This window comes from Lissotriton vulgaris, chromosome 7, assembly GCF_964263255.1.
Source record: "Lissotriton vulgaris chromosome 7, aLisVul1.2, whole genome shotgun sequence".
NCBI lineage: Eukaryota > Metazoa > Chordata > Amphibia > Caudata > Salamandridae > Lissotriton > Lissotriton vulgaris.
In genome coordinates this window covers 1,231,903,247-1,231,929,797 of record NC_141695.1, presented here as the reverse complement: position 1 = coordinate 1,231,929,797, position 26,551 = coordinate 1,231,903,247, and the positions used below count along the sequence as shown (strand labels likewise).

At 37.2% G+C, this 26,551-nt stretch overlaps 1 protein-coding gene across 1 annotated transcript in view; it reads right to left on the bottom strand.

Moving 5' to 3' along the window:
• LOC147703292 (uncharacterized) overlaps positions 1-21,954 on the bottom strand; it is a 195,301-nt gene extending 173,347 nt beyond the window's left edge. Inside the window, exons 1-3 of the mRNA XM_086929489.1 lie at positions 21,831-21,954; positions 16,155-16,207; positions 5,305-5,367 (exon numbers count right to left, since the gene is read on the bottom strand). Of these exons, the coding sequence (XP_086785615.1) occupies positions 5,305-5,367; positions 16,155-16,207; positions 21,831-21,879 (165 nt within the window). The 5' untranslated portion in view covers positions 21,880-21,954. The remainder of the gene's footprint in view (positions 1-5,304; positions 5,368-16,154; positions 16,208-21,830) is intronic.
• Between the last annotated feature and the right edge of the window lie 4,597 nt (positions 21,955-26,551).

Genomic DNA, 26,551 nt, shown 5'->3' with positions numbered 1-26,551 from the left:
ACATTTATTCAATCCTATTTTGCTTTTTGGGTAGGTTGTTTAGTTTGTAGAGCAGGGTCAGAAGTAATTTAAGTATATTTTTTAATGCTTTAAATTCATCAATTATATGTTAATGTGTGAAGTTGTTCATTAAATAGGCAAATTATCTACATATATTTTTGGGAACAATTCATAATTATTTCGGTCTTTTGTATAATTGTTGAATATATATTTAAAAATGCATTTTATTTATTTCTTTTAATTTTTGTTTGTGTTTGTTCTGTATTATAACTTATTATAATTAGTTTTTGATTGTATATTTTTGTTAGTTTGTTTGATTTGTAGGTAAGGCTGTGGAAGTATTTTCAAATATATCTGTATTAATTCTTAATTGCAAATATTTATTATTAATTGGAAAAACTGTTTTACAATTATGTCATTTAAGTGATAAGTGATTTATATTGATTTTATACATTTTTGGTTATACCTATTTATTTTTACATTCATAAATACCTGTTTTAGGTAATTTGCATTTCCAATTATCATGCTTTTGTTATGTCTATTTATCTATATTTTTTACTTTTTTAAATGTATTATTATGTTGTGATTTCAAATGCTGCATTTTATTTACATTGATTCGTATTTATTTACGTATTTAATATATTGTGTATGTTTTGTTTTTAGCTGTGATCATTATTTAGGTCTTTATTTTACAATATGGGTATATGTATACTTTAATTCTCTAAATTTCTTTTATTTTTTTGATTTTGGAATAGTAAATGTGATTATTTTAGAGATCTGCATTTTCTGTACAGCTGTTTAGGTGTGCATGCAAATAATAAATCTAATTCTTCCAAAATCCAACATTTTCCCCAATGTTGCTCAATTTAGAGTGGAAATAATATATTTGTAGAGGGAAATAATAACCCATCCCCCCTTAAGTGTCTAACAAGTTCCCCACTGTTACATACATTGGAGAGGGAATTTTAAATCTGACATCTCCAAAGTCCTACACTTTCCATGCTCTTTCTCAGGTTGTAGTGAACGTAGTAAATATAACCCCTACAAAGTCCAACATATTTACCAGTTGTTCAGTTTGGAGTGGGAATAGTAAATCTGACTACTACAAAATCCAACACTTTCCTTACTTTTGCTCAGTCAGGAGTGGGAACAGTAATTCTAACCGCTCCAATGTCCAACACTATCCCAACTGCTTCTCATGTTGTAAAAACCACTTGAAATCGTGTGTTTCAAGTGTTTGTCTCTCCTATTAAGTCACTAATTGGTACCTCTCTATCTATGGCAATAGTTTCTGAACGTTGGAAGACCTCATGGTCAAACCCTTTAAAAAAGCAAATCTCATCCCACGGAGGACAGTAATTATAGACCTATTTCACTACTCCTTGCTATTGCTAAGTTAGGTGAGACGTTTGTAGCTTATTGGCTTTCTAACTAGATGGAAAAGCATAATTTATTGTATGAGACTCAAATGACTTTTAGACAGCAATGTTGAACTTAGTCAGGCTTAGTGACTGTGCTGGACCAGGATAAAGCTAGACCTTGTCGCCACTTTTTACACAGTAGATCCTGCTTTTCAAATTAAGCGTTGAGAGTGAATGGGTAATATGCTGCTGCTCTCAGCTGGGTTGACAAATTTTTTGATGAATAGGAAAGAAATACTGAAATTACCTTCAATTTCTCCTATTCTATTTAATATGTATATGAGACCATTTGCAGCGGTATTCAAAAGAATTGTATATAAAAATATTTTATATTCAGATGACTCACAGATTTTTTTGGTAGTGAAAAATGTATGGGTAGAGCCTTCTGGGACTGAACTCTTCCAAGACAGAGGTGATTGCCTTTGGAAAAGTCAATCTCTGGCCCCAGTTGATGTGGCCTACCATTTTGGTGAGCCCTCCTATAGCATTAAAAAAAGTAAAAAGCTAAGGATTGCCAATGGCTAAACATCTGAGCTGTCTTACGCAAATAAGTGTGGTGGTCTCTTTCTTGTTTTTTACAACTTAGGCTACTTCATAAGTTCTTCCATTCAGCCTAAATAAGTGTACAGTGGTTGTGGCTACTGCAGCAATCAACTCCTTGTAAGCTTCAACAAGTGCAAAATGCTGTGAGAATGGCACTTTTTAGCATACCTAAATGGGAAAGTGTCTTTGGATTTGTAAATCCTCTCTTCTGGCTTTCATTGGAATGACTTACATAATGTAAAACTCTGTGACTTTGCCATAAGGCAGTTCACAGTACAGTTCAAAATGCTACGCAAAATCTGGTAAAAATAAAACTACTAGAAATCTACACTCAGATAATCGACTCCTTCTGCATGTGCAGACGGCGGACTATAAAAGAACTTGTGGCAGAACTTTTTTGGTGCTAGCTGCACAGCTGTGGAATTAATGTAAAATTTGTCTTCAAGCTCAGACCTGCTTGTTGTCCTTTTTAGAAAAGGTGTGAAAACATATCTGTTTACTTAATGAAGGGCAATAGAGATATCAGGGTATGTATCACTGAAATATTCAGGCGCCAGGAAGCCTTAGGGAAAATGTTGGCACATAAAAATCACAAAATCCAATCAAATCAGTAATTCTGACTCCTCCAGTGTCCAACATTTTCCCTACTGCTGCTTATGATGCAAAGGACATCTTTTCCTAGTGTTGATTAAGTTGGACTGAGAGACATACATTTTCTTTTCTTGATGTATGTGCCTTATACCTTTGTTTGCATGGGGTTGCAAAAGTGTGTTTTTAATTGTATATTAAGGGCCTGATTTGGATGCGGTTAGGAAGGCCTCCTAATGGCATTTGCTCTGTTTAAATGTGTCTTTCCAACCGACTTGGAAACGTTTCAACAGACTGAGGATTTTGCGAGTTAGGCGTTAGGAATATACCAATCCAAACCCGTCTGCATTTGGAATGACCAAGCCATATGGAGCAGAATTGTACATCTTTACGGCCCGTGTTTCCAAATGACTGAGTATGTTGCTGGATTTGGACATCCCTTCCAAATCGTGCCGTCCGACTCGAATCGGCAGTCGGAATCAGACTTTGGGGGCCCACAGTGGGCCCCCCTGCACATGGAGCCTTCCCAATAAGGCCCTTGAGGGTACCCATGGGTACACTCTTACCAGCCATGCACAGTGTGGCAGGCAGGGGTTGCCCACTACAGGGTGCCCGATTCTTCCCAGCCACCCCTTTCTTCAATGGGAGCCTACTCATTTGGTCGGAACAAAGGCTCCCATTGAAGTCAATGGGAGTCCAACCAAATTGTATCTGGAAGCATCCGGATGCATCGTATTCGGCTGGTTGGACTCTCCAGATCCGATTCGTTTGGAATCCATTACCAAACCCATTCAGTTGGGAAGCTTTCCAAACTGCATCGGAATCAGGCCCTAAGTTGGAGTAACAATGGTAATTATTTTTTCTTGTTTTCAAGTTGTATGTATTTTTTATTTATGTTTTAGGATTTAATTAAAACAAGTACTTGTGATTATATTTTAAGTTTTTTATTAAAAGGTTTTTAAAAGTCTATTTGTGTTAGTAGTTATTGATTATGTATAGTATTTTAACTCTTATGATAGTATTTTATGTTTTTTACGTGATTTTGTTTTAAAAACTTTGAGGAATTTTAAATGAAGTTGTGCATTTTCTAATTTTTATGATTTAATAAGTATATTTTATAATTTAAATAATGTTTCTTTTTTAATTATATATCTATATATTATATATACACATACATATAGTTATACAGTTTATTATAATTTACTTTTATTAAATGATTTAATTAACCTTTAATTGAGTTTGGAGTGGGACTAGTATTCTGAACCCTGCCAAAGTCCAACATTTTCATAGCTGTTGCTCATTAAGGAGTGAGAATAGTAAACCTGAGCATCCAAAGTCCAATACTTTCCATTCTGTTGCTTAGATTGAATTTTGTTTGAAGTTACATATGTATTCATATGTTTAACTTAAATTTATGTTTACTTTTCTGTATTTTATATACATATATATTATATTTATATATATATATATCAATTTGTTGTTAAATTTATTACTATTAGTAATTAATTATAAAAACGATTAAATATATACCTATCTGTTTTTTCGATATTTTGTCCACAGAATTATTGTAGTCAATATTATTGCACTTTACGTGGTAAATATTTAAAATTGATATTTGAGGATTGGCTAAAAATTGTGAAGATATAATATTCAGTTGGAAACTATAACATATGTGGAACTGAGAAACCTACTATAAATCCACATAAACTTTGCAGCAGAATGGGATACTTTTATTCACAAAGCTCTGCTGCTGCTAGTTACCCTAAGACCAACCCAGATCACCACAGCACCCTTCAGGCAACATATATGAAGCAATGCCAAGTCCTATAAAACAGACTATTTTTGTATTAGATCATCTTAGGATATCAGAAACATATCATAGGTTCCCAGAATGATGTCACAGTAATAGAATACCTAGGGGGATATTCTCGAGCACGTGTGTTAATCATCACAAAATTTGCCTAACACAACTTTGCATATCACAGTCTATCGTGGGCAAATAACAGCGTCTTAACGTTGTATTCTCAACATGGCGGCACCATGCAATAGTTCCACGATAACATGCCAAATGATCGCATTAAAGCGAACGTGATGCAGAAAAAACGAACGCAAAAAAAGTTGCGATGTCCCAAATTCAGATGCCTCATGCGGGAAAATGCACCATAAAAGCAGTCAAAAATAAAATACATAAATAAACTGTGTGGTCTCTAGCTGTTCCTGCGCAGTGTGTGAGAAGTGCAGGTGCTGGGGTACAGAGCTGATGATGGCATCCAATACACGTGTGAGGAACTTGGATAGGGCTGGCTGTGTGACTCCTCCGATTCTGGCAGTTGTTGTTCCGATGGTACCAGAGGCCAACAAGCACAGCACAGCCATCGGCTTTGTCTGTGAGAGATGTTGGTTTTCCGCTGTGTTGGTACCACCAGCCTATGGGCAATGAGGGTCAGGATGCAGAGCTTGGTTGTCCTTTCGGGACTGTAGTGGGCAATGTTATCCTCTGGTGTTGAGTTTGTGGGGCTGGTGCGTTTTCCGAAGTTCCGCAAGACTAACATTTTTTGGCCCTCTAGATGAAGTTTTACGACTTCCCACAGGCAGAATGAATGAGCGATTTTATGTGCTGGCCTGAGAGTAAATGGCCTCTAAGGCATGACCCCCCTGAAGCTTTATCTAAACACTAGGGTTGAACAGATTGCCTAAGCAATGTTTCTACTTAGAAGTGTAGAGAGGTTAAAAGAAAAGAATTCTGACTTACATTGTTTATGTAACAGCATAGGAAATTCATAAGACTTTTTATGAAGGCACGGGTATCTTTAGTCTGAAATAGAATTGAAGGTACAAAGTGAAAAACAAGCATTATATTTTACAAAATTGATGATGACAAAATTGATGATGACTTTTGCATTGACCCCAAACATAGTTCAGTTCAGATAAAAATGCTCACCAGATGGATCAACCTAATTTAACTTCAACTGAAAATCGTCTAGTTTCTTTAGGAAATCTTGACTACATAGGAGATTGCAACAGCTGAATTTATATTAACGTTGAAATAGAATTAAGGGAGAAGTTCAGCCCGTAACTTACCCTCTACCTTTAAGGTTTCTTCCAGAAATCCGTGGATTTTCAGTTACCTGTGAGCTCGGAATAAGTCCCAAAGAACCACAAAAAACATTTCACAGGCAAACCGTTAATTATGCACATATTTTTATAGTCCTTTCAAATTCATTTGCCACTAGTTAAGTGCTTACTCCTATCAGTCCTCATCAATTTAGACTTGTTCAACATCTGCTGACACCAGATAAATAATATACACTTTGGAAGACTCAACTCGAGTGTGACCCCACTCCCACCCAGACCTTCAAGATGCTACAGGAATTTGTTTAATCCCTCTTGTTTGGTTGAGAAGATTGGTCACGATTCTCACAAAACTCAATTAAAAAGCAACCTACACATATTTTGTCACAAAGTGGTACCGTTTTTGCCTTTGGCAGCTTTCGCCTGCCAGTTAGACTCCTCAATCTTACTCATGAGCTATAATGAGGATCTGGAAGATTCTGTCTGCACTTGGGGTGGGTGGTGGTGAACACCACCGAAAGCTTGTCAAAAAAGGAGTTTTTTTAATGGTTTATTCATGAGCATGCAGGAAGCAATGTTAGCTGATTTGGCGTTTTGCAGTTTTTTATTTTTACTCCGAGGTCCAGGGAGATGAAATTCTCACTCATGTGGCTGTATCTGTCGCCTCCATGAATCTTTCCATGCATAAAATCACGTGCTTTCTCTCCGTTTTATGTCTGGCCAGAGGCAACTTTAGCTGTTTTGCGAGACTATGATTTTATAAAAAATCATAAATAGAAAAAAAACAAGTATATTCATAGGATGTGGGGTTAAGTCCAGAGCTGCCAATTGTGGAACTGGGGAACCAGGTCTTAGTCTTGGCATGGCCGCAACACCCTGTGATTCTGGGCAAATCACTTAATCTCCCAGCGCCTTAAAACAAAATTGTGTGACCCTGTGTAATGTAACTGGTGCTCATTTAAAGCGCTCTGATACCTTTGAATCGAGTTGGTGCTATGTAAAACTGTAAAACAAAAACATAGAGTGGCTTTCGGTTGGTGGTCTTCTCCATTGGTCTGTTCAGCTGCCATTCACATTTTGCTACCACCCACCACCGCATACAAATTAGGGTAGTAGGTCAGTCCACTTCAGCCATTGGCTCTACTCACTGTGAGCAACTGAATTTTCAACTACATATGTACTTGTCAATTTAAAAAGAAGTCCACTGTGACAGGGCTGATGGGCTAATCTCTGTATATATTTTTTTTATTTACGTTCTCTTTTTTTGCTTTGTCAGTGTTTACTTTTTGATATTTGCAGCATCACCCTGTAATGCAAACTGATGTTCTAAGGATCATGTCTTGGTTGCTCTGTGAGTACACCTACCAGTAGTGCTCAACTTGAACCCGTGGTTTCCGATGCTAGGCACTGACACTTAATCATCAACAACGGCGCTTATAGCGTGAACTCAACCCAAAGGAATTGGAGTGCTTTTCATGAGCACCAATTAGGGACACGTTTATTTTCGGTAGGCACCAGGAGATTAAGTGATTTGCCTAGAAACAAAGGATGATGTGCTGACGCCGAGACTCAAACCTGGTTCCCCAGCTTCAAAGTCGGCAGGTCTGGCCTTCCGTCACATCCTTTCCTCACTTGTAGGGTGTCATGGTTAGTAGTTGGATCTGTTTTAGGCGGCGCTAACAGGAGAAATGGGCTATTGCATGCTGCCTCCTGACAAGAGCAAAGGCACTTATTATTTTTACAAATTAACCACCGCTAACAGCATGATTTCAACTATAGATACCTTACAAAAATGGCACCTGAAACCTGATATGAATGAATAGCCTTAAACCCACGTTTAAATGGCTGCTCTAAACACAGCTGAACTCCTGTTATCAGGGGAGACACTGGAGGGGCGTGGCTTGCGCGACGTCTGGGATGGCAGCTTGACAGCGGAGCTCATGCGTCAACCGCCGCTTCCTCACACTTTTCGGGGGTTGCATTGGGGGACAAATGCTGTAAAGCCCACATTTGGACATTGGAACATGAGGTGAGCCTGGCGCTTCGTGTTTTAGCGCAATACAATGGCTTTCCAGGGCTAAATTTGGCGCAAATCGCTTTTTCAGATTCCGGCTGCCATTTTGACTCGCGTTTTCACACGATTTTCCCTTCAGCTGCATTGCTCTATGGATGGCTTCTCCCCTTCAACACTTTTCATGGCTGGCATTTTTATTGCAGTACTTTTCTATTTTTGGGCTCTACTTCCCTACAAATGCTGCCTATATGGTTTTTTCTGCGCTTTTTCTCCTCAGTATGACGTCTGACTGATTTTACCGCCATTTTTAATACATTTTTCATGTTTTTCCTCATGTCATCTAACTGGAGCTCTGGACATCCTTCTGTGCAGTGAAGAATTGATAATTTGAGCCCCTTTTTAACGTTATTTTTACTTCTATATGGGGAAAGTGCGCAGTCTTAAATTCTCTGCATCTCTGCAGCAAAAAAATCAATTATATGCTCAGACTCTGACTCCACAATTCAAGATATGGAAGATAATCCTGCTCCAAGAATTGATTTGCAACATGGAACATCTCCCAAAATGAATACTGCCAGCAAGCTTCCAACAACGACAGCAGATACCGAAAGTCTAAAGAAAGATCCACCCTGTCCGACCTCTACTTCTTCCTCATCATCTATGGATCTCATAATGGAAGAAATACGTGCCCTCAAGCCATTTATGGAGATGACCACTAAAACTTTACAAACTATGCATGATAAATGGTCCTCGCTGGATTCTCGTGTTCTCATCCTAGAACAATCAACAGAATCTCGTCATACTTCCTGCTCTAGTATTTCTTCGATGGAAGTGGATATTCTTCAACTCAAACGTCACGCGGAGGATTTGGAAAATCAAAACTGCAGAAACAACCTTCGTCTTTATAGTCTTCCAGAACTTTTGGAGGGGTCAAATCCTAATGCCTTCTTTCAAACTTTTCTCCCAAAGATTCTGGACTTACCGGCCTCATTTACCATCAACATCCCAAGAGCCAATAGACTGGGTCCTAAAGTGTCTAACAATCCTCGAGATGTCATCATGTTGTTTCTGCAAAATGCCGATCTTCTATAGGTTCTCTCAGCGGCCAAAGTTAAAAGCAAATTATATGGGAGGGTCATCGCCTATATCTGTCACAGGACGTAGCTAAAACAACAGCTGATCGTCGGAAAAAGTTTCTGGACATGCGTCCTCAATTACGAGCTCTCTACGCTAAATATGGCTTGCTTCACCCCTGTCTCTTCACGGTTACTTACAAAGACAAAACCACCACGTTTGAAGATCCAGTGGCTCTACAAGAGTTCTTTCGTCATCAAGGAGCAGATGCAATGGACGCCTCTGGAATTGGTTAATTGCTTAACTGTTTTTTATAATGGTTTAACTGGTTTTCCATAGCGTTGGTAATATGGTTATGTTCTCTGTCTTGTTGATCTTTAAATGCCGTTCTTTTGTATGCATATACCTCTTTTTTCTCATGTTCCCTTCTCTTATTTACTACCCTCATTTCTCTTTTTACAGATGTCATTGTCTTCCTTCCTTACCCGATGTGCCCCTTGTGTTTCGTATATTCCAGATGTTTTGTAGCCGCTGTTTGTTGCGCTCTCCTTGTCCGCCGTCGTGGTCTTTTGGCGTCACCACCCTGATTTTTCGTTTGTTCTCGTAAGTATGTTTTTCAGTCGTCTGTATTTGACATGTACTGTCTTCTTGTTTCTTATCCTTTTTTCTTATTTCTATACCTTATTGCTCTTTTCTCTTTCTTCTTCTCTTTACCTTCATCTTCTCTTTTCTTTTACTCTATCATTCTCTTCATTATTTTATTCCTTTATATTCTTTCTTGGTTGCTCTCGTGAGCTTAATTTACTTATTCATATTTGCTTATTGACTTAAATTCCGAGTTACTACATGGAATGTTAAAGGTTTGAATAATCCAATTAAAAGGCATTGGGTATTGTCTCATCTTGCTAAGCTCAAGACTGATGTTGCCCTGATTCAAGAACCCCACCTTTCAGATAATGACGCCTCTAAGCTTAAAAGATGTTAGGTGAGTCATGTATGTAACTCCCCTGCTATGGGCAAGAAAAATGGTGTTGTGATTTTATGCCATCAAAAATTGAATGTTTCTCTTATTTCTCATGAATTTGATGATAATGGCAGCTGGGTGATTGTTAAATTACTTATAGATAAGATTCCTATTGTTATTTTCAATGTTTATCCCCCTACTGGTGTTGATAAATCTTTCTGGCCTTCCATCTCTGAACAACTGTATTCAGGTAATGATGATTATCTTATTCTTGGAGGTGATTGTAATCAAGTCCTTGATCCTATCCTTGATCGTAATTCTAAAGTTAAATTTTGTACATCCAAAATGCACACTCAATTTACTAATTCTATACATCATAAAGCTTTAGTCGATATTTGGAGACTATGTCATCCTGACCTTAGAGAATACAGTTTCTATTCCCCTTCCCATCATTCAAATCTCGCATAGATTACCTTTTCCTTAGTAAATCACTAGCTCAACACGACACTTCCTCTGACATTGGGTCCATTTTAATTTCAGACCATGCTCCTGTACATGTGGCTATCGATCTTATTCCCTTCTCACCTCATCCGGGTCGATGGAGATTTAATAACTCCCTTCTCCTTGATTCCAATTTTTGTACTAAATTCACTGACTTTGCTACTGAATTTTTTCTGATTAATCATACCCCAGATTCTTCCTTTGTTATAGTGTGGAATTCTTTTAAGTCAGCTGCTCGAGGTTTTATTATTAATTTTGTATCACAGAGGAAAAAATCCTTGGAGGCTAAATCGACCCTACTCCTTAATAAAATAAAACTCCTTGAGAACACGTATTATCACTCCAACACTGAAGTTTCCCTCAAAGAACTTATTGTTGCCAAAATTACATTAAATAAATTAACTACAGACGCGGCCTCCAATTACTTGTTAAAATGTAGTTCCCCCTATTATGGAGGGCAGAATAAAATGGGGAAACTGCTTGCCAATTATTTGAAGATACGGAAAGAGAGAACTAAAACTGATTCTGTTCAAAGTCCTACTGGTGATGCTTTATTCAAAGACAAAGACATTCTTCATGAGTTTGTCAATTTTTATCAAAACCTTTACACCCCTGAATCCATCCCAAATTCGACGGATCGCCTGTCCTATTTTCAATCTATTCCTTCCCCTCCTTCTACTCACGTTGATTTTACCTCCTTGGATTTGGACATCTCTCTCAATGAAATTTCTCACGCTGTCTCAGTTTTATGCCAGGGAAAAACGCCTGACCCCGATGGATTTACCATTGAATTTTACAGTGACTTTGCTTCATTTCTTTTACCAAATTTACTTCTTTTGTTTCAATCTTTTCTAAAAAACCGGTTCCTCTCGAGGCTCATTTCAAGAAGCCATGATTTGTTTAATCCCTAAAGATGGCAAGGATCATACTCTTTTGTCATTCTATCCGAAGACGGTTGACGGCTTTACGGAATCCCGGTCACAAAGATTCTTTGCAACATCATGCAGATTCTCACCCTATAAATATGGCTACCTTTAATCCTTGGATACGCTTTTATCTATAATTAACGTTTATCTTCACGTCTTCTAAGATTCTCACCCCATAAAGATGGCTACTTCTAATCTTGGGATACGTTTTTATCCATAATCAACGTTTATCGTCACGTCTTCTAAGGTTGTCACTTCCATTGGTCTAACCAGCATTTCAGCCGTTGGGAATTTGCTCCTCTTAATACTACAGTATCTGTAATGCCATCACGCATGAGTTATTATCATCTTATCCAAGATACCCTTCTCTGGTGATCCCTTAAAAACCCATTCGAAAAACAAGTGGCTAAAGAGGAAAATAAGTACATATTACAGAAACGCCATATTCACCTTTGTGAGATTTAAATGTTGTCTATAAAAGTATTATTGCAAATGACGGTCTCCTGATGAAGGCAATAGCCGAAACGTGCGTAGTGTTCCAACCCACCGCTTTGCCTACTTCAAAAGTCCCCAATATTCATCTTGTCATTTGATAATAACCTGTGTCTTTTTTGTCTTTGTGTCTCTTTTCTTTTTGTAAATATTGCTCACCATATGTATATGAAATATCAGCAATATCTTGAATCAATTATAACTGTAAAAATATATATGACATAGACCAAAAAAGATAAAAAATAGAAATAAAACTGACTATATTTTTATATAAATTACATATTTTGATATTTATTATTGTTATTTCACATTATGATGTACACTTTATTGTTCTGAATTTCTACCCCATAGGAGATGGCATACACTATATAACTTGTTTACTACAGCTTTCTTTCTCAAATGATTGTTACACCCAACTTGTAGTGAAAGCATCATTAGTAGCTGTCCCCTATTTTTTCCAAAAAGGCTCATACTCTTTGCAAAAACTACCAACCTATTTCTTTGGTTAACACAGACAATACAATTTTTGTCAAGATTTTGGCTCTCAGAATAGATGCACTGTTACCTGACTTAATTGGCCCAGAACAATCAGGTTTTGTCATGGGTAGACTTTCTTCTGACAATTCTTGTGTCTTTTTTATTGTCCTAAGTAAAGCTTCTTTGCTTAATCATCCTTTGACCGCCATATCTCTTGCTGCAGAAAAATAATTCAATAGGATTAGTTGGGACTTTATGTTTCATGCTTTGCAATGGGCTGGTTTCCCACCTAAATTCATTACTCTTATTTCTTTGCTTTATTCTGGTTCCCGTGCCTCTATCTTTGCTAATGGTATGGTCTCAGATTACTTCTCCTTGCACAGAGGTGTTAAGCAAGGTTGCCCACTATCTCCTTTATTATTTGTTTTGGCCCTGGAACCTTTTTCGACCAAATTTCGACTGGATGATAATATTTCTGGGTTCCATTTTGGTTCTCAACAAGTTAAGCTTTCTGTTTATGCCGACGATATCCTTTTATATTGTTCTAACCCTCAATCTTCTCTTCCTTTCTTCCTTCAACAGGTCACTTCTTTTTCTCAGGTTTTTGGCTACCGACTTAGTGTAGATAAATGTGAGATTCTCCCCTTAAACACCTTATGTCAAAAACATCTTTTTGAGCCTTCTGGCTTCTCTTGGCAACCCTCTAAGATTAAATATCTAGGAATTTGGTTTGCTCCTCTTTTGTCGGATACTTTGAAAATAATTTTTGATTCTATACTTAAAAAACTTGATTCAGCTATATCCCGCTGGAATCCTCTCTTCCTTTCCTGGTGGGGTCGCCTTGATTCTATCAAAATGATGTTGTCACCGATTGTACTATATACAATTTCTATGATACCTGCCCATTTTCCTGGTTATTACTTTAAGAGAATTGACGCTACTCTACAAAAATTTCTGTGGAAAGGCAAACGTTCTCGCATATCTCTGACATCTTTGAAGAAAGATAAACCCTATGGCGGTCTTCGTTTTCCTGACTTTTCAACTTATCATTGCGCTTTCTCATTGAAACAAGCTGCCCGTTGGATTACCACTGACCTTTCATTCTACCCCCCTTTATGGCTAAAAATAGAATCTTCCTTTTTCTCTCCCTTTGACTTTCAGGAAATTCTTTCTTTTTCTACCAAATTGACCTCTCTTCGACACCCTGTTATCTCACATTCTCGTACTTTACTTTTACCTTTTTTATCCTCCTCTTATCGACCTCTTCATTCCATTGATCTCCAACCTATTTGGCATAACAAACATATTTAAATTCGTAATCGCACTATTTACTGGAAGTCCTGGCATTCCAAAGGTATAAGGTAGATTTCTCAACTTCTTTCTCACAATCAACCTCTTCCCTTCTCGGAACTTAGGTCTCAATTCTCCCTTCCCCTATCTTCGCGTACACAATACGACTTGCTTTGTCCTGTCCTAGTTCAATATATCCAATCTTTACCCTTGTCAACTGCTATTCCCATCTCTTCTCAATCTATTTCTTCTGCGTTAGATCAATCTCCATCTGCTTCTTTTCTTTATAAGTCCTTTCAATCTCTCTTAGATAGGCCTAAAACTAAAACTGAATTAACCTGGGAAAAAGACTTATCTCAAGATTGGTCAATTCCTCTCTTGGACAAAATATGGTTTAAGATTCATAAGGCCTCCAGAGCTGCCAACACCACTCAAACCCTTTTTTTTATTTATAATCAGATTCTATTTAGTCCACTAATTTTGTCTACCTTCTCACCAGATACCCCTTCCACTTGTTGGTCTTGCGCACACCCTTCTGCAGATTTAAAGCACATGCTTTTTGAATGTCCCCCCATCTCCCAGTTCTGGAAACGCGTTTGGTCCCAAATTCAATTAATTTTCCATGTCCAAATTCCCTTCTCCATCAATCTTGCCTTTCTAGGTACTCTCTCCCCTATATGGCCTCAATATTCAAAAAACACTAAGCTCCTTGACCTCTTAATTGCTATTGCATTCCACCTCATTACCTCTAACTGGAAAGATGCGAAGAATGTCACCTTTCGCTCTTGGTGGAACGCGGTTTGTTTTCACCATCGACTAGACACAAATTATGTCACTCCCATCTCCTCAGAAATCAAAAGAGATCACCTGTGGCTACCTTTATCTAATTATCTAACACTAATTACTTCCCCGCCCACCTCATCCACTTCCCACTTTGATGATGTACGTAAGCCACCTTGAATTTCCTCCCATTGCCTTTTTTATCATTACCTTAATTAATTGACATTTTTTATCTTTTTGATATAAGGTTGATTCTTTTTCTCTTTTGCTTGGTTATGCTTAGGATGTTGCTTTCTCTTTGTAAAAATGTTTTGACTGATTTTCTTCTTTGTCTCTTTATACTTTATTAAGTTTGTTACTAATTATGTTTTTATCATCATTTTGTAAGATTGTAACATTTACCTGTTTTCTTCATTTATGTTCCTGTTTTTTGATCTCAATAAACTCAAACTTTAAAAAAAAAGGAGAGACACTGGAGGACAGAGAGGGAGCAAACAGTAGCAGAACATTTTCAATCACCTCAAACAAGTAAACGACTACTGCCATACTTTAATGCTCTCTGGATGTTTTAGACTTAAGGGAAGTGAAACTGTGCTTGAAGGTAGATTTTGCTCTATGTGCATAATACAGTGCTGCAGGTACATCAGTAAACCCTACTGACCTTACCTATGAGTGCCTACCAAGATTATAAGGCCTCAAACAAGACATCTATCTTAGCAGCCTCATCATAAGAGGCGAACTCTGCCTATTAAGGTGAGTGGGTGAGACTTGAGTGGGGAGACATATCCACATTAAAAAGTCCAAAAAGTCCAAAAAAGACTCCATTGACATTGTTCTTTCTGTTCTTGATTAAAAGCTTACATCACACACACAGAAATGTTGCATTTCCCAATGCCCTCCTGGTAGCTTGCTGTACCTTATTGATTACCAACACTCAGGGCCACGAGAATTATGCAGCAGGGGAACACTAAATTATGCAGCAGGGTTCACTAAAATATGCATAAAGAAAAGGCAACTTGTGCAGCATATTGTGGCACATTTTTTGATATTATTATTTTGTAATTTTTTACACATGGTAATGACTTCTAGTGAAACATTTTGCTTCATCAGCGCCAGTTTATAAACCAAATACATAAAGAAGCAAATTAAAGATGACCAGTTAATCTTTGTAACAGATGTTCCACTTTGCATGAACATCCGTTGCAACGTTTTTAGTAACTTTTAATCCGTTTGAGCTAGAAATATTTTTTGTTAAAATCTGCAGTTTATGCACTAGAAGATGGATTATGTGGCAACTGCTGGAAATCCATATTATTGCGAAAAACGTTGTGGCTGCACAAATGCATAATTCCAGTGACCCTGGCAATAATTTGCTGTTATTCATATAACTAGTTTGTTTTGCCATCTCCTGATGACACTTTTATTGCACGAAATGAAGTGTTAAAACCACATATTTTACATGCACCGGTGAATTGTGGAAAATATTCCACAGTTCGATTTGAAACATAAGTTTCATGATCATAATTCCAGCCCCATAACCGTTTGTAGAGCGTGCCCATTGTCACAATAACTAGCGTTATGATGCAATGAAAGATCACAATATATATCCGATTTAACTAAATTATGCAGCAGAAAAGTAATATGCTGCCTTTTGCAGCACATTGTATTGCAATATTGTCTTGATCTAAAGAAATAGAAACGCGTTTAGTTGAAAAGTAAAAAAAAAATGCAACATATAGCTGTTTAACTAACTAATTCAACCAAACTGTTTCTGCTGTAGGTCAGTCCTATTCGGGCTTGTGTTTATTTCTTGAATGCAATAACATGCATACATTTGTACATCTATTCATACTTGCAAACTGTAGTGTGGCACTCAAAATCAGTTACAAACGCTAAAATATTGGAACAAGGTTTGTACATAAATATCAATAGCATACACATACTTTTCAGTTATTATTTCAAAAGTGGAATCATATATGTACGAGAGCATCTAAAAGAAGCGATGTATTTACCAGAGCCTTTGCGTAGCATGTTGCAACGTCGGGCGTATACGGGGTAAAAGTAGCTAAAATACAGACAAAAATAAAATAATTAGAGACTATGGGTAAAGGAATCCAAACGTTTTAAATTACATGCGGCCATTTAGTAACTTCGTAGTTGCCTTGCTCTCTTCCTATTTGTAGTAAAACACAATTTTCCATGGTGAAAGCTAATACATCTGTAATTCCATTTACGTTGCTTCAACTGCGTCACTTAGGAGTTGCATTGGAGCCTGCCCTCCCCTTCTTTCTCTCTTCCTCCAAGAGCTATGGTTCCATTAGATGAGTAAATTCCAAAGAGAAACATTTTGGTTTGATTTCTAAATACCAGAGTACCCCGTGGTTTATGACCAGTGAGATCAGAAATGTCTGGAATAGCCCTGGGCTTCAAAGTAAAAGAATACTTTCTATAGCAATGTCCTCAACCCTGTATTCATCAAAATGTATTTGCAATTTATAGGACATCTCCTGTTGAGCAAATAATGCTCAACAGTGAAATATTTCTTTTGTGATATTTATCAGTCGGTTGACTGTTAATTTAGCCTGATACGAACCAACATACGCTTCTTTTTATGTTGATCCTAGGCAGCGCTTGCGCTGTCACTTCGAGACATGCTTTATCAGTCTGTGGGGTTACAGAAACCCACTGCTTTAAATTTGTTCGTTTCAGTGTCCTTTAAAAATCCTAGCATCCAAGTGGGTATTTTCCCTATTCATCCCTCCTTTTTCATTGTTTATTCCCTCCCATGGGGCAAGCCTCTTTTTCTTGAAGCATTCCACTTGTCACATAATAGTTACTTACCCAGGGACTATTTTGTTAAACCTGAAAGAGCATTTCACACTGTGTCCCTATTTTGACTAGCTCTTGTGTTTGTTTCTTAAACCATCCCCTCCAACCAGTCCCTGACAATCTCCCTCCCTTTGCACAGGCTCTGGTTCCCTCCCTATTCTTTCTATCAAGTTTTTGTAGAACTCAGGGGAGGAGAAGTATTGAAGGAGAGGGCAGAACTCACTAACATAATATAGTGAAGAAAAACTCATTATTGTGAAAGAACAGAATTTCTTCCCATCTATTTGTATATGGGTATTTGGGTAATATGTCACAGGAAGCAGAAACATCAATATTATAAGGAAAGGGGAGAGGAAAACGGATAAGGTGGTAATGCTTACATTTCTTCACTTCTAAAAGGTATCCAGAAGAATTGGAAAACCTTTTGAAAATTTCCCTTTACGCAAAGATATTTCTCATTATCCATTATACATAGTATGCAAGAGCTTTGAATTATGCATGTGAAAATGTTGTGCAGGTGTGCAAGAGCACTTTTTGTCTATCCACTTAAAAAAAAAAGCTTTCGGTTTGGAAAAACCTATTGCTTTAAACGCCCAACAATTTGAGGGGTATTCTTTCACATCGTCATCCTGGTTACCCGTAGTGGCTCGTGGAGTGAGTGCTGCGGGCGGTGAGGCGGGGCAGGGAGGAGCAGGGTGGGGGGTAGTAAACTACGCAATGAAATTTGTTTTATTTATTTATTTGTTTACTTACCTCTATTTGGCCGTATACTGTAGTTTACTACCCCCACCCTGCTCCTCCCCTGCCCCACACCACAATCCGCATCACTCTACGAGCCGCTACTGCTGATTACGTATTTACTCCTGCTCTATATGTTTCCAACTTCAGAAGATGCTGAGAAAAACATTTGTGGATACCAATAAGCAATTATGTTTATGGTTGCTCACTAACATTCAGGAAATATCTAGTTCCGTCGCTTGGGAAGGTATTCAGTCAGAATATTGAGTTGGAAATGTCGACTTACAAAAATTTGAGTTGGAAATATTGTGACACAGATATATCGACAGCAAGAATATCGTGGTCCAGAATTAAGGCAGGAAATATTGCTTTAAAAAAAATAGAAGTCATTAATATCATTTTAAAAAATATAGTTGTTTAAAATATCGATTTTTTGATTAGTGTTATGTATTTTAGTTTATAATTTACATTTTTGTGATGTATGTTTTTTTGTGTAAGTATTGTTTATGTGTTTTAATATATGTGTTACATTTTTAGTAGCTATCAATTTTATTTTAATTAAATTTTGCCTTTTTTAGTTCAGTAGTGTACTGTGGTTTATGCGGAAATAGGGTGGGAAGTAATTTAATTATAATAAATGAATTATTATTTTTTATTTATTCATCTTTATTTAATTGAGATTTTATAGTTTTAATTGTAGGAAGTAATTTATTTGTAATTAATTATTAATTAGTTGTTATTTAATACTAATTAATTAATTGATTGATAATTAATTATGGTAATACTGTAATTATTTTAAGGTGCGGGTTGTGGGGCTCATAGGTTTGAAGGGTGGGAAGTAATTTATTTTTGATTAATTAATAAATTAGTTGGTAATTTAACTTGATTGAAAATTAATAATAGAAATTGTGTAATTAATTTTAGGCACTGGTTGTGGGGTTTATAGGGGTAAAGTGTGGGAAGTAATTTATGTTTAATTAATTAATAAATAGTTGTTGATTTATATTAGTTAATTGATTGTAAATTAATTATGGAAATCGTGTGATTAATTATAGTTGCAGGCTGTAGGGTTAATACGGGTAAACGTGGGAAGTAATTTTAGTTTAATTAATAATTAGTTCTCAATTAATATTGATTAATTAATTGAATATGAAATATGGAAATTGTGTAAATAATTTTGGGCGTGGGTTGTAGGGTTTATAGGGGTAAAAGGTGAGATGTAATTTATATTCTATTAATTAATAATTAGCTGATCATTTATCTTAATTAATTAATTGATAATTAATTGGGGTACTTATTTATATTTTTTGTGTGTGGGTTTTACTTTTATAGGGGTAAAGCTTGGGTAGTAAATTAATTTTACTTACTTTATAATTAGTTGTTAAATACTATTTGTTTTCTAAATTAAAATAGGTTTTAATTGTGTAATTAATTATCTTACAGGTTAATGTTAGCTATGGTTTGTGGGGATTATAGGGGTAAAGTGTGGGAAGTTTATTCATTTTTAAGAGTTTTAATTTGTTTTTTCATTAGTAATATTTCTTTAATTGGTAAATATTTATGTTAATTATGTAAGTAAATTTATTTAAGGTTTAGATGTGGGCTGCGAATTGTGTGGTATTATAGGGTAGGAAATAATAAAGTGAATATATGTAATAATACATGTTTTTGATTCTGAATAATTTCTAATTAAACATGTATTTGTTTGAAATTATTTTATTTTTTTATTTAATGTAATATTAGTAGGTACTTTTCATATGTGTTTAACATAATAATATATTTTTTTAATTTTATGGTATTAAATATATGTGTAATTAATTTTTTTACATATTTACTCTTTCTTATTTATTTTATTTTTTAAATATTTTGTTGCTGGTATTATTTTGTTTGTTTTTAATTTTCAACCGACTGGAGCGAGAATATTAATTGCTACCCTTCCGCAATCCAACACTTTCCCTACTGTTAAAATTATTGGAGTGGAAATAGTACTTTATCCCTCCACAATCCAACACTTTCCCTACTGTTGCACTCATTGCCATGGGAATAGTAATTATTGCCCCTCCGCTATCTAACACTTGCCCTACTGTTGCACTGACTGGAGTGGTAAATTTTAGTTTAAAGATTTTTAAATAGTTTAATGTATTCATTTTTGATAGAATAGATTTTTTTAATAGATTTGATGTTATTGATAGAAATATATTTGTAAACTTTTATATACATTTAAAATTATAAAACAAATTAAAATTATTAGTTTATAAATTGTTTTAAAGTAAATGTACATATATATATATATACATATATATATATATATATATATATATATATATATATATATATATATATATATATTGATAAATATGTAATTATGGATGTGTGGTTTATTATTTTAATTAAGTGTATGTGATATATGTGTTAAAATGTATAATAAATCTACTTTATTTTTTATTAATTTTATTATTTACAATATAAGATTTATTTTTTTATTATATATACATATGTATATATATATATATATATATATATATATATATGTATATGTATATGTATATGCATATGTATATGTATATATATATATATATAAAAGTAGATATTTTGTACAACTATATTTTTAACATCTATATTTTCCCCCCAATATTTATGTACTTACCTGTTTAAGTATAGGGAGTCGTTTTTTGCATCCTATATTTTTTCATCAATATTTTTTTATATCTATATTTTTTACATCATATTAAAACCATTATTCTATTTCAGGAGGGGGACAAAGCCTCAAATGACTATGGGGGTCATAATGATAGCGGTCAGACTTTTGTCCGATTGCCATCATTGCAGGGATTGGGACCACCCGCCATGCATGCAGCGGTCCTGCTCTCTAAAGTAGGATGCGACCGCCACCATGGCGGTCACAATTTGCATTTTATTATTGCAGCTGGTGCTGCTGACTGCAGCACCCGCCGCAATGTTAAAAATGTATGTTGTGCATTTCACTGCACTATGTGGCAGGCACTACACGGTTCCCACCTCTTAGTGCAGTGAAATGTAAGGTGGTACCATGGGTACACACTAGTGCACAAGCATGACCCCCTAACACAAGGGGGGCACGCGACAGGCCCCCGAAACCAATCCTCATCAGCCTTTCAATGGCAGTTTAACTGCTACGGAAATGCTGGCTGCGGCCTTCATCCTAATCTGGCGGATGCTGCCTGATATACATCTCCACCATTTTACTGATGCTGACTGCTCCGCCAGGCAGTTGGATTGATTGCCTGTGGTGGATCCGTGGCGGGCGGTCTTTGCTCCCACCACGGTCTCAGACAGATTCCCCCCACCATCGTAATGTGGCGGGGAAAATTGCTTTCCGATGGTGTTGCTTGTGGAGCACTGGTGAACTTCAGAAGGTCCAAGCATTTGCCAATCGAGGGCACATTGAACACAAATGTTCCCTGCCCCTTAGAAGAGCCCTACTCTGCAAAGGAGTCTCAGAGCGGTATATATATGTGTAGGTCTGACATGTGCAATGGTGAGATAAATTCTTCAATTTATTAATGAAAACGTGTCCCTGTGCAAAAGTGATCTCACCCATATTATTAGGCAGCAATTGAGTAAATTCCACTCAGCGAGCAGAAAAATGGAATCTTCGAGGATAGGGTCTCCCTAGAAGACTTTAAATCATTGACACATTAAAGAGTTTGTAGGTATTCTCACCCCGTCAATCTTGAACATAAGGAGAGATTTTGACCTGTCAAGAGTAAGAATCAAACATTTTCCCGAATGTGAAGGACCACTTCTGAAATTCCTAAGGGTGTGAGAGCGGTTTACTTCATGGCAAATATAGTCTTTGAGTAGGAAAAAAAAAAAAACTGTCATTACTCAAAGACACTGGCATTTCACAATGCACAGCTGTGCAAAGAGTCCAATTGGACATTAGAGAAATGCAACCGCCAAACAGAAAAAAGTGCACGAAACCTTCCAGTAATTTGGCGTGAAAAGGTCAGATTGCGCTCGAAAGAGTCTGTATTTCAGAAAGTTGTAAATCTGCCTCCGTGCAGAGTTGTAAATCTGGAAGTGCAGATCTGCATCGTGCTCTGTGAATCAGGATTTATGAGGATAGAGAGGATGCTTACCATGGATGCCGCTCACACCCACCAATAGAAAAACGAGAGCGATCTTCATGGTGAGAGATGCCTGGGAATCGAGATGCGATGTGAGTACACAAGGTTCAATCTCAGGGTGTTTCTGTCAGCCCAGAGCTCCTACCTTTATACTGGAAGCGGCCAGTCAGAATCCTGCCAGTAGATCTGATGTCAGGTCACGTGACAATTGGACCAGTTTGATTCTTGGCTGTGGGATCAATCAATGTTGACTCAACTGGTGCCAGTTTCTCTGCACCTTCATTCTCCTGTTCCATCCAAAGAGAAGAATTATTAACTGTAATTGAAATGTCTCTGTTTGTTCTAAATGAGAGGACAGATAAGCATCTGTGGGCATTTCTATTTTTTAATAAACTAGTTGTTTGCCTTACTTCAATGTTTTTATTTTCTATTTTGAGGGGCTCAGTGCAAGTGTAAGTTAATGACAAGCACGGTCCAGCCACGGAAATGTAACTGTAGCACATATATACAGACAGTGGAAATGTAAAAGAAAGTCAAAATTCGCTGTCGAAGCATATCTAAAAAGAAATGTTTAAGATGGAAGCCGCAGACTTGTCTTTCTTAACTTACTGTCTAATTTCCTGTCGTTTGTTGAGTTTGGCTCGGTAGCTCCTCTTATAGTCTCCATGGGGCTGGCAACTCCAGTTACTGTTCCCAACTGAATTAAGAGGTCACTCGTAATAAGTGCGGCTTTTCATCACCCATGGTCATAATTTAAAGCCATTTCAATAGTAGATGTATGTACGAATGTTTAATCTGTAAGAAACATTGTGAGCGGTCCAGAGTTCTGTGTGCAGGTTCTAGAGTGTTTGAAACATCGATCCTGCCCAGTATGCCCACACCTAAATCTAAGTGTTACTGGTTATTTTACCCCAAGTGCAGCAGACCCGCCTCCTCGTGTAGCAGGGCCCCAACCAGGATGGCTTCAGAACGCACTCCTCTCTCGCAGCCAGGTCTACCTCACTTTATGCTTGAAACAACCACAAGGGTTCAACTGAGATTCAAAATATCGAGTACACATATGCTGAGGCAACATCCTGATAATAAAGGGAAAGTGTATGTGACTAGCACGTAATTATACACACCTCTATCATGTAATTGTCTCCATTGCAGGCCTCGAGTTGCCAGCCCCTCTGCCACATGCCACTCTCCCCGCTGCTGTGCCCTTGTCTGTGCTGTCCTAGGTACTGTCCTTTCGCAGCAGACAGGCTACAGACACTAGTAAGTCAACATCCATGACAATATGCAGCATGTCCTTTGTCATTACACCTACCACAACTTCATGTCACATGGATGTCTGCCTCAAACTGGCTTTATTTGACCTGTACAGTCACCCAGGGCACGACTTTGTAGAGGTTCAGTCCTTTAACCACTGCAAAACAATGACAACTACCCACACCTATTAACTATTCCAGTCTCTCCACTACTGTAGTGACCAAATATTCTCTGCTAAACACATTAGGGATTAACATTTGACCCACATCATGGGCTACCCATCAAGCTAAAGTTTGACCCTTTGCCCTCCGACACTCTGGTAGACCTGTGGCTGTCACCCATCCACTACTATGTACATCAGTTTGCATATCATTGACCCTCTTTGTGATCTCAGACAAATGTCATTCCAATTATTGAGTTATGAATGTGTAAGGGATATGCCACATCTGTTTCAATTTTACCAACATAAGTTGTCACATCTATCATGGCTGTATTCTCATATAAGGTTGATATCTCTTTCTTGTTTTTTTTGCCATTGTCAACAGCTGACATCACAGTGTCCATCCAGACATCAAGCACCCGTGGCACTATCAAGAGGGGACTGTAACACACACCGAGGAGTAGCGAAAAGTGATAGAAAGGTGGCACATGCTCTGTGGAAAAATACTGCACTCACTCAAAAAATTGTGACAATATTCATCATTGGGCTTGCTTACAATACACACCTGCGCAGACAAACGCCTGGGGTGGAACAAAAGGGAGGGTAAGACAATACAAACATGAAAAAGAAATTATATATCAATTTGCATTGGGATCACCAAAAGCAAAGTGCAGTGAAGGCTTAAATTTAGCTTGGTGGGGTCGCTGTATAACAATGTATTCCTTTACCCTCTGTCCAGGTTTGAAAACGTGAAGGATGGTAGTGATAGGAGAGATTTCAGAGTTCCTTCACCCCTCCTTACTGCCAAAGTGCTGACATGTTTCAGCCGTGCTAAAAGTGCCCACAGTGTTGGGTCACATTGGCTTTCTTCAGGACAGGGCTGTATTGTGAGCAAGCCCAATGATGAAGCATGTCACAATTTTATGAGTGAGGGCAGTATTTCTCCACATAGCATGTACCACCTTTTGATCACTTTTCACTACTCCTCTGTGTGTGTTACTGTTATGTAATTGGGGAGGCCAGAGTAGAGAAATGTTGCCTCTCCTCCCTTCATAGTGTGTGGAAACTGTCAAGAGAGGTGCACTCCTATCTAGTTACCATAGACCCAAACCAATCAATAGATATTCGTTTATGTCAATGCTGTGTGCTATCTGTCTATGTGAGCAAGTCATGTGTGCCTTAAAGTTACATTAGAAGTCATTTTAGATGCATTGTAGAAATACACCTCACTTTGCCGTCATTAAACTGTTCGTTCTTGACATTTGTCAGAGAAAATTACATAATTACCATCATAAAACATGTATGCCTTCATTCAGCCCCCAGGATTTTTAGGCTTTGGGTGGCAAATTTTGCAGCTAAAACAAGCTAAATTTGCCTCCCGCAACCTCAACATTCATGGTATTTTTATGGTGTGGCAAAAAATGTGCCTGCCACAAAAATTCTGAAGTCCTGTGCTCTGTTACTGCTGGATACTCTGCTATTTCACAGTCTGTTATGTTGCTGAGGGGGTGGGGGTGTGGAAGATAAGGTTGAGGGTATGTATATATATATATATATATATATATATATATATATATATATATATATATATATATATATATATATATATATATATATATATATATATATGTATACATATATATATATATTTTTTTTTTTGGGACCACACATTGAGTAAAAGAATAGATACATCAATCATCTTTCCCTGAATTCCGTTAAGAACATCATAGATATAAACATATTGCTATTATTCGTTAACACATTTCCCTCCACTCTGATAACAACCAACACATTTAGGGCAGCCCATAAAGGGCCAGAGAACAGTTGAGCCAGCCCATTCATAAATAACGAACAGGGGTATAAAGATTTCTTTAGACACTGTTGGGTGTGGCAGCTGCTTAATGTTGAGAAAATCTTTCCCACATCGTACATGTTAAAATTTATCGCACATTTTGATAGATTTTAGAATTGAAAAAATGAATTGAAACAGCTGCCTGTAAAATTGAAATACCATTGGGATATTTCTCCTTTATGTTCCCCTTTACATTTTATGAATTGTACATATAATGAAGTGAAAAAAGGAATTGTTTTTAATTATGCACTTGCACTTTTCTGAAAACAATTTTTATATGGAAGGGTCTTGTCCCACTTTAAACATGTTTAAAGATGGCCACCGATTTGGGACACGTAGGAAAAGTCTGCTTTCACTGTGCATTGGGGATGTGTGGGAATGACTGTAAATATAATGGTTTCAATTTGTTACACACGCCAACACTGACGAAGCCGCAAGGCGAAACGCGTCTGTTGGAGGGGCAGGGGGTCTGCAAATATACAACTTTTTGAACTGGATGACCTGAGTGCTTTCTATGTTTTCATGTTTTCAGTCTGGAAGAGATGCTGACACGTTGTGTAAAATATATACACACATATATATATATAATCACTGAAAAAACCATAGGTTTCACACCAGTTATAGTTAGCTGAAAATTTTACTGACATAAAACCATTGAAATTCCCACGGTATAGTTATTTGGACTCACTATAACTTGCGCGCCTGCAATGCACTGCTGATGACGTCACATATTACATCACTCATGACATGGTCAGTGACATCACTCATAGTCCCGCGGGGCCCTTTTATAGCCCCCACATCAAACCTAGGGGGTCAGGGGGGTCTACTCTGCCCCCTTATGGTCATTTCCCCTTTTGTTTTTGCCACCTCTTGTGTCTCGATCTTACCGAGACACAAGACACAAGATGGCGGACGCTCCGGACTGTTTCGAATGTTTACAGACACCCGAGAGCCAATCAGCTTTCCGCGCGCAAGTCGAACCTAAATTACTCAAAAACCACTGGAGCACATATCTTGAGACATAGCAAAGGCACATCAGGCTACCAGCCCCTACAATTTTGCCAAGTTTGGTGGAAATCCATTCAGCCGTTCGGGCGAAAAGTGAGGTCGACCACCCTATGGAAATTAACATGGGGAAAACACGTTTTGGGACCCCCCTTTTATCTCGGCCCCCGCTTGACGAATCCCCCCCAAACTTTCAGAGAAGGACCGGAGCGCCGAGAGGCAAATTTGAGGAAATTTTCAGGCAGATTCCTCAACCGGCGCCAAAGTTATTCCCAATAGAATGTTGAGATTTTGCATTGAAAAAAATCCTAACTATAACTACCTACTGGCGACCGCCAGTAGGTAATATATATATATATATATATATATATATATATATATATATATATATATATATATATATATATATATGATTATCTCGTTTTCACTCCATTCCAATAGAATAAACGATATATATATATA